Source organism: Ochotona princeps, chromosome 10 (assembly GCF_030435755.1).
Source record: "Ochotona princeps isolate mOchPri1 chromosome 10, mOchPri1.hap1, whole genome shotgun sequence".
In the NCBI taxonomy this organism is placed as follows: Eukaryota; Metazoa; Chordata; class Mammalia; order Lagomorpha; family Ochotonidae; genus Ochotona; species Ochotona princeps.
Window position 1 is genome coordinate 28,174,392 of NC_080841.1, and position 12,448 is coordinate 28,186,839.

General features: G+C 34.8%; 1 protein-coding gene across 4 annotated transcripts in view; it reads left to right on the top strand.

Annotated features, from left to right (window-relative positions):
- MARK1 (microtubule affinity regulating kinase 1) overlaps nucleotides 1-12,448 on the top strand; it is a 118,822-nt gene that overhangs the window by 73,670 nt on the left and 32,704 nt on the right. For all 4 annotated transcript variants that reach the window (XM_058669195.1, XM_004578625.3, XM_004578626.3 and 1 more), the window contains exons 4-6: nucleotides 2,826-2,874; nucleotides 3,838-3,903; nucleotides 8,319-8,389. In XM_058669195.1, the coding sequence (XP_058525178.1) occupies nucleotides 2,826-2,874; nucleotides 3,838-3,903; nucleotides 8,319-8,389 (186 nt within the window). The remainder of the gene's footprint in view (nucleotides 1-2,825; nucleotides 2,875-3,837; nucleotides 3,904-8,318; nucleotides 8,390-12,448) is intronic.

The following is a 12,448-nucleotide window of genomic DNA, read 5'->3' on the forward strand; positions in this document are numbered from 1 at the left end:
TATGGGAATGGGTGATGATAGAAAATTGGGAGTAGAACTATGTACTGCAACCAATGTTTCTTCACTTCCCAGTATGCTAGTCTTCACTCTACAGTTCATCTCTGAGAACACACACACACACACAGACACATGTTTACCTATATATCTATTTGTTTTGTATTTTGCATGAATGTAGCCTTATATCAGAGAGAACATAGGATCTTTTTTCGTTTTGGGATTGGCTTATTTCCCAGAGCATGGTGGTCTCCAGTTGGGACCATTTGGTTGCAAATGGTGGAATTTCATTCTTTTTAGTGGCTGAATAGTATTCCAAGTCGAAGTACCATAGCTTCTTTATCCATTCCCATTTGGAAGGGCACTTGGGTTGTTTGCGTGGCTTTACCATTGTGAATTGTGTTGCTATAAATACTGGGTTGCAGGTCACTTTCTCATATGCAGATTTAACTTCCTTTGAATCTATTGCCAGGACTGGGATAGCTGGGCCACAGGGTGGAGTCATTTTCAGTTCTCTTAGTGTTCTCCATTATTGACTTCCATAGTGGCTGTACTAGCCTTCACTCCCACCAGCAGTGAAGCAGGATACCTTTTTCTCTTCATCCACACCATCAGGTGATAGTAGATTTCTTAATGTAGGCTTTCTCACTGGCATTAGGTGGTACCTCAATGTGGTTTTTATTACTATTTCCCTGATAGCTGGGGAGCCTGAGCATGTTTTCATATATGTCCATTAGCATGCCTGCTCATTTCCTTCAACATTTCTTTTCTTTTTAAGATTTATTTATTTTTATTGGAAAGTCATATATACATAGAGGAGGAGAGACAGAGAGGAAGATCTTCCGTCCGATGATTCATTCCCCAAGTGACCACAATGACCAGTGCTGCGCCGATCCAAAGGCAGGAGCCAGGAACTTCCTCCAGGTCTCCCATGTGGGTGCAAGGTCTCAAGGCTTTGGGCTGTCCTCGACTGCTTTTCCCAGGCCACAAGCAGGGAGCTAGATGGGAAGTGGAGCTGCCAGGATTAGAACCAGCGTCCATATGGGATCCCAATGTGTTCAGGGCAAGGACTTTAGCTGCTAGGCCACGGCGCTGGGCCCGCCTGCAACATTTCTTAGCAAGGTTGTTCATTTTGCTGTCACTGAGTTTCTGAAGCTTATGGTAAATCCTGGCTATTAGTTCCCTATCTGTGGTGTAGTGTGCAAAGATTCTCTCCAATTCTGTTAGATGCTTCTTTTTGTTGATCATTTCCTTTTGTGTCCAGAAGCTTCTTATTTTGATGTAGTCCCCATTTGTTTAATTTGGCTTTCATTGCCTGTGCTTTTGGTGACTTTTCTAAGAAGTCTTTACCAATGCCTGTATCTTGTAGCATGTCTTCTATGTTTTCCTCTAGGTTTGATGGTTTCTGGGTTCAAATTTAGGCCCTTGATCCTTTAGGGCTGATTTTTATATAAGGTGATGGTTGGTGACCTTGCCTCTTCAGGCTGATATCCAATTGATGCTGATGCATTTTTGCATGAAGTATTTCTTTTTAAAATTGTTCTTAAAAATATGTACTATTCAACCATTTTTAATTGTACAGCTCAGTGCATTTTGTTTTAGACTAATCATGTGATGGGTGTAAAGTGTTGTCTCATTGTAGCGTGTGGTTTTTATTTCCTTAATGAGTAATAATGTTGAGCACTTTTTATATATGTATATATATTTTACCATTTGAGTACCTTCTTTGTAGAAATATCACCTTTGAAAGCACAGTAGACTTCATTTTGACAAAGCCCACCCATCTTGAAACAGATTTTTTAGGATGTCACCAATATTGGTTCTTCTGTTTTGAACAAATCCTTTGATTTTGAAATTAATGCCTATCAAATCCTTTGATTTTGAAGGACAACACAGCAGAGGAAAATGGCAAATTATGCTTTTTAAAAATAGGCCTTATACTATTTAAAAAGCAAAATGAAAGGGAAGGGTATTTTAACATTCATGTTTCAAGTTGTTTTAATTTTACATATTTTTATTTCTTGGCGTTGTTTCATAATTATATCTAAAAATGCACTGAGACTTTCATAAAAATATCTGATCAGAGGGCTGGAACTGTGGTGTACCAGACTAATCCTCTACCTGCAGTGCTGGCTTCCCATATTGGCAATGATTCGAGTCCCAGCTGCTGCACTTCAGATGCAACTCCCTGCTAATGCACCTAGGAAAGCAGCAGAGGATATCCTAAGGCCTTGGAATCTGCACCCTTGTTGGGAGACCCCCAAAGAAGCTCCTGACTCTCAGCTTTAGACTGGCCCAGCCCTGGCCATAGCGACCATTTGGGGAGTGAAGCAACAGATGGAAACATTCTCTCTCTCTAACTGTAACTTTCAAGTAAAATAAACAAATCTTTGGAGGGGAAAATGTGTGGTCAACCAATAGAGAAGATTTTATAGAGTCTGGGCAGTGATCATGGGGAGCATCATTTGGTTTCATTTCCATAATGTGTTGTGTTTGTTTCTAGCTATAAAGACAAAGTGGGTTAGTTTTTATTATGTATAGCACATTCATAAACTGTCCATGCAGCACCATTTGAGTTCATCTTGTTAAAAATGTCATAAGAAGCCGTGTCTCAGTGAAGTTAATACCTGAGTTTAAGTTAACTAGCTTGTTTCTGCAGAGCTGGGCTGAGAATGGACTCTTTGCTGCAATATGTTGCCAGAATCCTGTAGTATAAAGTCATGAATTTCTTCAGATGGACGTCTCACTGAACTGTCTCTGCTTGGGAATTGTGTTAAAAAAAAAAAAAAAAGAAACAGAAATAGATGCTGTCTATCTGTTTTCCTTAACAGTTGTTTCGGGAAGTACGAATAATGAAGATATTGAATCATCCTAATATAGGTATGAAATTTATAGCCTCAGTTAGTGAAACAACTTCTTTCATTTTGGGTATTCAAATGGCACAATTTTAAGGATGCTTTATGTACACCAAAAAGGTGATAAACTGGGGAAATAATACTTTGAATAAAGATAGATTGTAAAAAGATAACTGAAGACTAGAAGTTTTGCTGTTTCTTACTATGTTACTATCTTCTTTTTATTAATTGAAATGATTAGGAGTTAATATATACAAATGTGTTTTTTGTACCCCCTTCCTAAATCTTTCTACATAGAAATCACTGTGGCTCATGTGTTTATAGGAAACGAATTTCATATATTTTGATAGTATGTGTAATATGTTATGAGAAATATTTGCATTTTAAAGAAAATATTTTTAGTAAGTTCTGCTTTTCCTTCTGTGTCTACAAATATGTTGCTCAGCTATATTGTCAAATGAAATCATTTGATTGTAAGGAAAAATAACTTTAGAAATTTGTAGTAACTTGTGACTTACATTATTAAAAATATTATCTTTATTGTGTTTATTCATGTGATTATTTATTGTATATAATTTCAGGTACTTACGTCTGATAATTTAGTGTTTTTCTAAGTCAGAAATATATCCATACAGAATTTTTGTTTCTATACCAAAAATTATTTAACATATGATAGCTTATTATATCATAGTCTCATTTTTAAGCATTAGTTAAAAATCTTTTTTTGTTGTTGTTACCTTATCTTTAAAGGGAAAACTTAGTAATAATTTCTTGGCCGCAGAAACTTAACGCTTTTTGAAAATGTGGTTTCAAACAATTTTATGATAAGCAGTTTGCCTCCATGGGAAAAATTTGTTAATTATAATTAATGGTTTTATCCAGTACCCAAATCTTCCACTGGTTTAGTGTTACATTAGATTTTCTTAAAGCATATTCAATCTGTGTTAGCAATTATAGCTAATTTTTTTCTCTGGGTCTTTTCTTTCAGTAAAATTGTTTGAAGTTATTGAAACGGAGAAGACCCTCTATTTAATCATGGAATACGCAAGTGGGGGTAAGGATGAGAGGGATTGGGAGGTTCTCTTTGATGAAACTCATAATTACTAACATTGAAAGTGTCATTATGATGTTTATATCTTCAGTGTTGTTAATGAATCTAGTTTTATTAAAATGCCTTTAAATTATGCTATAAAGAAAACTCTGTTTATCTTCATGACTTTTTGATCCTAAATTAGAAGTACAGTTTTTGGCTTATTTAAAAATTATTTAGGATATTTTTAGAAATTTTAAATTTGTACTATCACCTTATGAATGTTTTGATTTGTTCACCCAATTATTATTATAGTACTATAATATGATTGGTAGCCCTGTCTATAAGCAGAGAATATTATATGCAGAGTATATTTAATAAAGTCTATAGGAGATCAGTTGATTTATATAGTAGATCTATATAGCTCACATGATTGTTTTCATTGATTAGCTGTCACAAATTCTCAGTATATTCATTTTCAAAATAACCCATAAAATCTATCAGTCTAAACAAATGTTGATGTATATAAGTTATAGGACTGAGTTGACAGGGAGATATTTTTACAGTAATATAATGTATATTTTAACATTATAGTGTCAAAAGTAGGAATAAATTTTACATGCTGATAGGTAGTAGAATTTTTATCCACTGCACTTGCCTTTAATTAGAGATATAATTTTCTCGCACTTGGCATAATGATGCAATGGCTGAATCCTTGCCTTGCACACACTGGAATCCCATACTGGTCCCAGTTCATGTCCCAGATGCTCCACTTCCCATCCAGCTCCCTGCTTGTGGCCTGGGAAAAGCAGTCAAGGATGGGCCAAAGCCTTGGGACCCTGCACCTGTGTGGGAGACCTGGAGGAAGCTCGTGGCTCCTGGCCCTGGCTTTGGATTGGCTCAGCTCCAGCCTTTATGGCCACTTGGGGAGTAAACTAGCGGGCAGAAGATCTTTCTGTCTCCCTCTCTGTAAATCTGGCTTTCCAATAGAAATAAATAAATCTTAGAAGAAAAAGAAGATAATTCTCAGAAATGTGTTCGCAGTTTATATTAAATCAATTAATTTTCTTGTAAACGAAACAACAATCCTAAAAAAAAAAAAAAATCCTAAAGGGAAAGTTTAGAGAGTCCAGATAATTTAAGCAATTGAAAAAAGAGAGAAGGCAGCTCAATCTGGCTTCTTACCCATCAGTAGAAAACAGCTGATGTTAGTAATGGGCCCTTTAGCTAGTCAAGTTTATTGATTTTTAATGGTAATTGAGATTTTATGTAAACTGTGAATTTATGCTAGCTTATAACATCTGAACTATTTTATAGTGTCTTAGATTTCTAAAGATGTTTACTAATGTTAAATATATTTAATTGCTTTTTCCATTTTTATTCAGGTTAAGTATTTTAGTGAATATACTTTTCTCAAAGCTTCTTCAACCCTGAAAATATTTGAATGTAGTTTTGCTTTTTACTTAACATGTGTCATTGATGTTTATTATTAGAGGATTTTAAATAATATAGCTACACATACTTTCATAAAATGGTCACAAAACTAATTAGTTTTATTACAAAACTAATAAACATGTACAAAACTAATAAACTAATAAACATGTAAATACCACATGACGTATTTTGCTATTTTTTTACTCGAGTTAAATTTTTAGAACCGACTGTCATCATGAGAACCCTAAAAATTATTTTTCATCCAGTTAGGGCCGTTGCTTTCAGTGATACGGAGTTTAGAGAAGAGGCCTAGACATACTTGGATGTGAGAAAATATGGAATGCCTGAAGTGTGTGGACACTTTTCTCTGTTTTATGAACGTGTCAGGCTGTGTTAGTATTTATATGTGTACTGACTTAACAGTTAATACTAAGTACAGCTGGCTGTGTTGGGGCTAATGAAGGAGACAATCAGCGGATTAATGCAGATTGCTTTTGTTCTCCATCCAAGGCATAGTTGGAAGTAGTGCAGAGAGCTGAATACTGAAATGGAGCCCAAAGTAGTTGATTTCCTCACTGAACTTTGATTCTGACTCATAGATTTTCTTTCTTCAGTAACAAAAACCCATCATGTTCTTTTGTAGTAAATCTAGAATCATCTTCTTAATCTTTAATGCATAAATTGCAAGGTTACTCTGTAGAATAAAACAGTGAATATCTTTCCTCTGGAATTTCTGGAGATTGATTTAGACATGCATATAAGGAACTTAGCATGACCAGCAGCTGAGTCAGATAAACACCACCTTGCCAGGAATCGATCGATTGATTCTGATTCTCGTAATAGGCAGAGATCTTCAAAGATTAGAAAGTCAGGAGCATTTGCTAGGATTTTCAGTCCAAAGGAACCTGCTAAAGGTAGGTTCAAGAACAACTGTCTCTGTAGTGCCATGTGTATTCCTTTTCAATTCACATACATCATATTTGCTAAATGCTTTTGATGGTACTTGGTAGTACCCTGGGTGCTGAGAATACACGGGCAAGCAGTAACAAAGCCCTGCCATCAGGAAGCCTAGATTATATTTGCAGAAGCGTTATACACACACCATGTGAGATAAGTGAAGAACTGAGTCACATATAAATATATGAGGTCTGAGCACTCCGGGCAGTTTCAGAGTAGATCTGAATGCGAGATAGATAGATAGATAGATAGATAGATAGATAGATAGAAAGAAAAATAGATATCTTGAATATATCTTTCCCAACCTAAATTCACAGATCCAGGGTTAAGTTCTTTGGCAAGCTAACTGGAATTAACTGTTAACACATATCTAGGATGAACTACTTTGAGAAGTCACATAGAGCATCCATTCGTTTCTCTGTTCTTCACCCCATTTGATCATGTCAGTATGCTTGATATCACAGTATAGTGTTCAACACTGCAGATGCATTAGTTTCATCTGACATATTCATTATATGTTTGAGTTTTAATTTTACTCGCATCCTAGGGGTTGTATTGCACATATATATATGTAATATTTCTGTATTCCTTGGTACAAAAGTGTCATCTATTGAGTGCTCACTATATGCTATTCATTGTGCTAGGCATCTGCATTATTTTAGGTGATCCTTACAATAACCATGTAACTAGGTCATAGATAGAAACAGACTTAATGAAGTTAAGATATCTTCATAATTGTTTCCAATAGCTACTTTGGATCAAATGAGATTTAATTGATCTAATTCTAAAATCTGAGTTTTTAAGTACTATACTAGAAAAGCTCTTTAAGCTCTTCTATGAATTTGTATAATGCTATTTTAAAAAAGATTTATTTATTTTTATTGGAAAGACTTTAGATTTACAAAGAGAAAGAAAGAATAGGACATAGATCTTCCACCCACTAGTTCACTCTCCAAATGCCCATGTTTGGCTGTGGCTGAGCCCAGGAGATTCTTCTGAGTCTCCTGTGGGTTCAAGGTTCCCAGGCCTTGGACAATCCTCCTCTGCTTTCCCAGGCCATTTGCAGGGAGCTGGATGAGAAGTGAAGCTGCTGCCCATATGGAACAGCCACAGGACAGATGGTTAGCTTGCTACATCACTGTGCTGGCCACTGTTTTGTAAATTTCTAGTGTACATGTTTCTCTGTGTGGCACAAATTATAGATTACCAACATGAATTTTCCCTTACACTAAGGTAGCATTTTGTTTTTGGCATTGTAACCAAGAATTTTATTTATATATATATATATATATATACTATTGTTTACTGAAGAAAAATTATCCAATAGAGATGTCTGTAATTTTCAGTTACTTTTAATTTATTTTGACAATAATACCTACCCACTTTGTATTCTGTTCTGGACATAAGGATACAAATTAAATATAGATGTGTTAGTGATGTTCACATAGTTTGCAGTTCAGTTGAGGTCATAAAAAACAGCTTCTCTTTATCTGTAATTTGTTGTTAACTGCCAAACTATATTAAATGAATGGAGTGAGAACAAACATTATCAGAACATAAAAAAGAAAAGAAAAAATCAGTGTGGTGAAAGAAGCAAGATGCAAATTGACCCAGACTACATTAAAGGCAGAATTGAAAAGAGATCTGACATGGTTTTTTTTTTCATTTTCTTTAAAATTAGGCATAAATACAAAGTCAAATAAAATTTTTGGTTTCCCATGCTGTGACTTTCCTTTACTGGGATGAATAATAAAGAGTTGATTCTGGTTTTACATAATACTGGAAAGCAGAAGGCAAGTTTTTACAGTTGTGTCTTTTAATGACTTGATTTTTATGTTTTGCTAAATTGTTAACTGTTGCAAATACTCTATCCTATGTATTTTTTTTTAATTCTTGTGTTAGTTACTGACTTACACAGATATAACAAAAAGTTGTAGGCCAAAGGTTTCCTTGAAAACAAGCTGAAAACTTGACATTGCATATATGGTTAGCTGAAAGTCTGTGTTCATGTGTGTGTACTTACTGCCTGCTTTGCCTTTTTGATTCAGGTGAAGTATTTGATTACTTAGTTGCCCATGGAAGAATGAAAGAAAAAGAGGCCCGTGCAAAATTTAGGCAGGTATGGAAAGTAGTTTCAATTTTATTTTGCTTATGTTTCTAGTCATGTGTAATGACAATGCCAAAAACTGAACTAAAGAGTATATGGTGGTTTTGGAAAAAGATTGCTGTTTTCTCATACAAATTAAGAATGAAAAACTACACAAAAACCCACTGTTTTGGCTGAATTTAAATTTGGAAGAGGCATAGATGGTTATTTTAGATGGTCATTACTTGGTGAATTTTTATGAAATTCACCTCGCTAACTCTTGGAGACATAGACTAGACTGAGGTAAGAATAGAATGACTTCATACTTTGATGCTTTATCCAATAACATTGTTACATGTTATCAACTTTTTATGTGTGGTATATATATATATATATACTGTCTAAAGAGGTTAATATAATATCTTTCAAAATTAATATAATATAAATTAATGTAATTTATATAATAAATTTTAATTATAATTATAATTTATTTATAATTTATAATAATATAAATTAATATAATATCTTTCAAAATTAAACTCACTTTATGGGTTTGAAAAATATGATCAGTTTTATTTAGCCTGATAAAAGCCTTGCAAATGTGGCAGAAGTATATGGTAAGTGTATCTGACTTTGTAATAAAAATAAATGAATCTTTTAAAAAAATGTGTAACTTCCAGCAGACTTTATCACTAAAGTGAAATTTTCCATTTAAAACTGGCTCAGTACCTCTTTTGTTAGCATAATAAAATTAACTCTACTTAAAGGGATGCTGTAAGTCAGCAGGTTTAGAAAACACTGATTTCTTACCTGAGATGTTCTATCAAGGTATTGATGTGCGTGTTAACATGTAAGGCAAACAGGAGACAGGATGAGTGGAGAAAACTTTTTTTTACATAACATTTTTCAAATTGTTCGTGGAATGAATGAGTTTGTTTTGTGAAACTGTTAGGCATATATCACAGAATTACTACTTTTTGGAACACAATTTGTTGTGAAATTCTTTTGAATACATTTGTAGCCCATTTGTTAGGACAGATTGCTAGAAACATTTGCATTAAGCTAGCAGAATGTAAAGACAGCTGATAATGAGAAAGACAAAATTAAGAAACTGAGTGATATTCACCACTTACTAAATTCTTCCCTGTGCTCGAATGGAAGTCTAGACTTGCCCCAGTGCAGTGCTGCAACACTCAGTGTCACTCTTTGTTCAGCATTAGTCACACTAGTCTTAGCTTCTAACAGACCAGCAAGGAAATTCCAATTGACAGTATGTATTCTCATTGGAATCTTAATTCATATTTTAAACATTGTTAGTATTGCTATTTACCTGGATGCTTTTTACTCAGCTAAGTTTAACGGTAAAAGAATCTTTGTAATTATTCATTTATTATGGATATTTAATAATCTATATATGCTCCCTCAAAAAAAAAAAAGAAGTAATTAATACTTTTGGAAACCAGGAAAGTATACACACACACACACACACACACACACACACACACTGTTTTGTAGTTACCTAACGCAGGTTATGTTTTTTTTTTTTAATTTTTTATTGGAAAATCAGATTTACAGAGTGAAGGAGAGACAGGGAATGATTAGTAGGAAAAAAGAAATAATCGTAAATAAGGCAGAAAATAAAACAAATAGAGAGCAAAAGAACTATACATAAGATCAATGAATCAAAGAGCTGGTTCTTTGATAAGAATCAACAAAATAGATTCCCCACTAGCCCAACTAGTCAAAAAAGGAGGGAGAGAATACACATCAGTAGCATCGGAGACAAGAAAGGAAATACAACAGATACCTTGGAAATACAGAGAATCATCAGGAACTATTGCAAGCAACTAAATGCAAACAAATCAGAAGACCTAGAAGAGATGGACAGGTTTTTTGACACATACACTCCACCAAAATTGAATCAAGAAGCAATTAAAATCTAAATATACCTGTAACATGCACTGAGATTGAATCAGTAATTAAAGTCCTCCCAATTAAGAAAAGTCCTGGACCAGATGGCTTCACTGCTGAATTCTAGTAAACATTTCAAGAAGAACTTACCCCAATCCTCCACAAGCTTTTTCAAACCATAGAAAGAGAGGCAATCCTTCCAAACTCTTTCTGTGAAACCAGTATCACCTTAATGCCAAAGCCAGAAACAACAGAAAAAAAGAAGTACAGAAAAAGAAGTACAGACTGATATCCTTGATGGACATAGAAGCAAAGACCCTCAACAAAATACTAGCCAACAGGATCCAACAGCACATCAAGCAGATCATTCACCCGGACCACGTGGGACTCATCCCAGGCATGTAGGGATGGTTCAGCATTCACAAATCAATAAATGCGATACATCACATCAACAAATTGAAAATAAAAAACATATGATCTTCTCAATAGATGCAGAGAAGACATTTGATAAAATCCAACACCACTTCATGCTGAAAACTCTAAGCAAGACAGGCATAGAAGAAACTTTCTACAGCACAATCAAAGCAGTTTACAAAAAACCCAATGCCAGCATCATACTAAATGGAGAAAGATTGGAAGCCTTCCCACTAAAATCGAACTAGACAGGGATGTCCACTGTCACCACTACTCTTCAATATAGTATTGGAAGTGCTTGCCAGAGCTATTAGGCAAGAAAAAAGAATTAAAGGAATTTGAGTTGGAAAAAGATATTTTAAAAAAGATAATTAAATTATCTCTATTTGCAGACAACATGGTTTTCTACGTAGGAGAACCAAAAGACTCAGTCAAGAGACTAGTGGAATTCTTAAGAGACTTTGGCAGAGCAGCAGGATACAAAATTAATGAACCCAAGTTAATGGCACTAGTGTGCACAATTCCATGGATGAGAAAGAAATTGTAAGTACAGTTCCTTTTAAAATAGAGGAGAGGAATCTTAAATACCAGGAATTAAGCTAACTAAATATGTGAAAGACTTCTATGATGAAAACTATAAAACAAAAAAGGGAAAGAGAAGATCTTGAAAAAATGGAGAAACTTATCATGTTTCTGGATTGGCAGGATCAACATCATCAAAAGGACCATATTGCCAAAAGTAATATACAGATTCAATGCAATCCCAATCAAAATCCCAACAACATTCTTCTCAGAAATAGAAAAGATGGTACATAAGTTCATCTGGAATCACAAAAGATCATGAATAGCCAAAGCTTTCCTAAAGAATAAAAGCCAATCTGGAGGAATCACAATCCCAGACATCAAGACATGCTACAGAGCAGTGGTTATCAAAACAGCCTGGTACTGGTACAGAAACAGAGAAGATCAGTGGAACAGAATAGAAACACTAGAAAGGAGCCCACACACGTATAGTCAACTAATCTTTGACAAGAAAACTGAAAACAATCCAGGTAAAAATCCTGGTCTATTCAACAAATGCTATTGGGACAACTGGATAGCAGCATGCAGAATTAAGAAGCAAGATGCACACATATCACATTATACGAAACTTAGCTCTAAATGGATCAAGGACCTAAATCTACACCCAGAAACTATCAAACTATTAAAGGAAAACATAGGAAGCACTCTCCAAGATATAGGAGCAGGCAAAGACTTCTTAGAAAAGACACCAAAAACAAAGGCAATCAAATCCAAAATGAACAAATGGGACTACATCAAGCTAAAAAGCTTCTATACAGCCAAGGAAACAGTTAACAAAGTGAAGAAGCAACCAACAGAATGGGAAAAAATTTTTGCATACTACACAAGTGATAGGGAGCTAATATCCAGGATTTACAAAGAGCTTCAGAAACCCAGAAACAGTAAAAAGAAACTACCCTGTTACAAAATGGGCAAAAGAAATGAACATTTTTCAAAAGAACAGATTTAAATGGCTAACAGCCATATGAAAAGATGCTCAGGCTCCCTAGCCATCAGAGAGATACAAATGAAAAGCATGTTGAGGTACCACCTAACTCCAGTGAGACTGGCCTACATTTAGAATTCAACTAACAACACCTGCTGGTGTGGATGTGGGGAGAAAGGTACCCTCCTTCACTGCTGGTGGGAGTGTAGGCTAGTACAACTACTGTGAAATCAGTATGGAGAGTGCTTGGAGAATTGCAA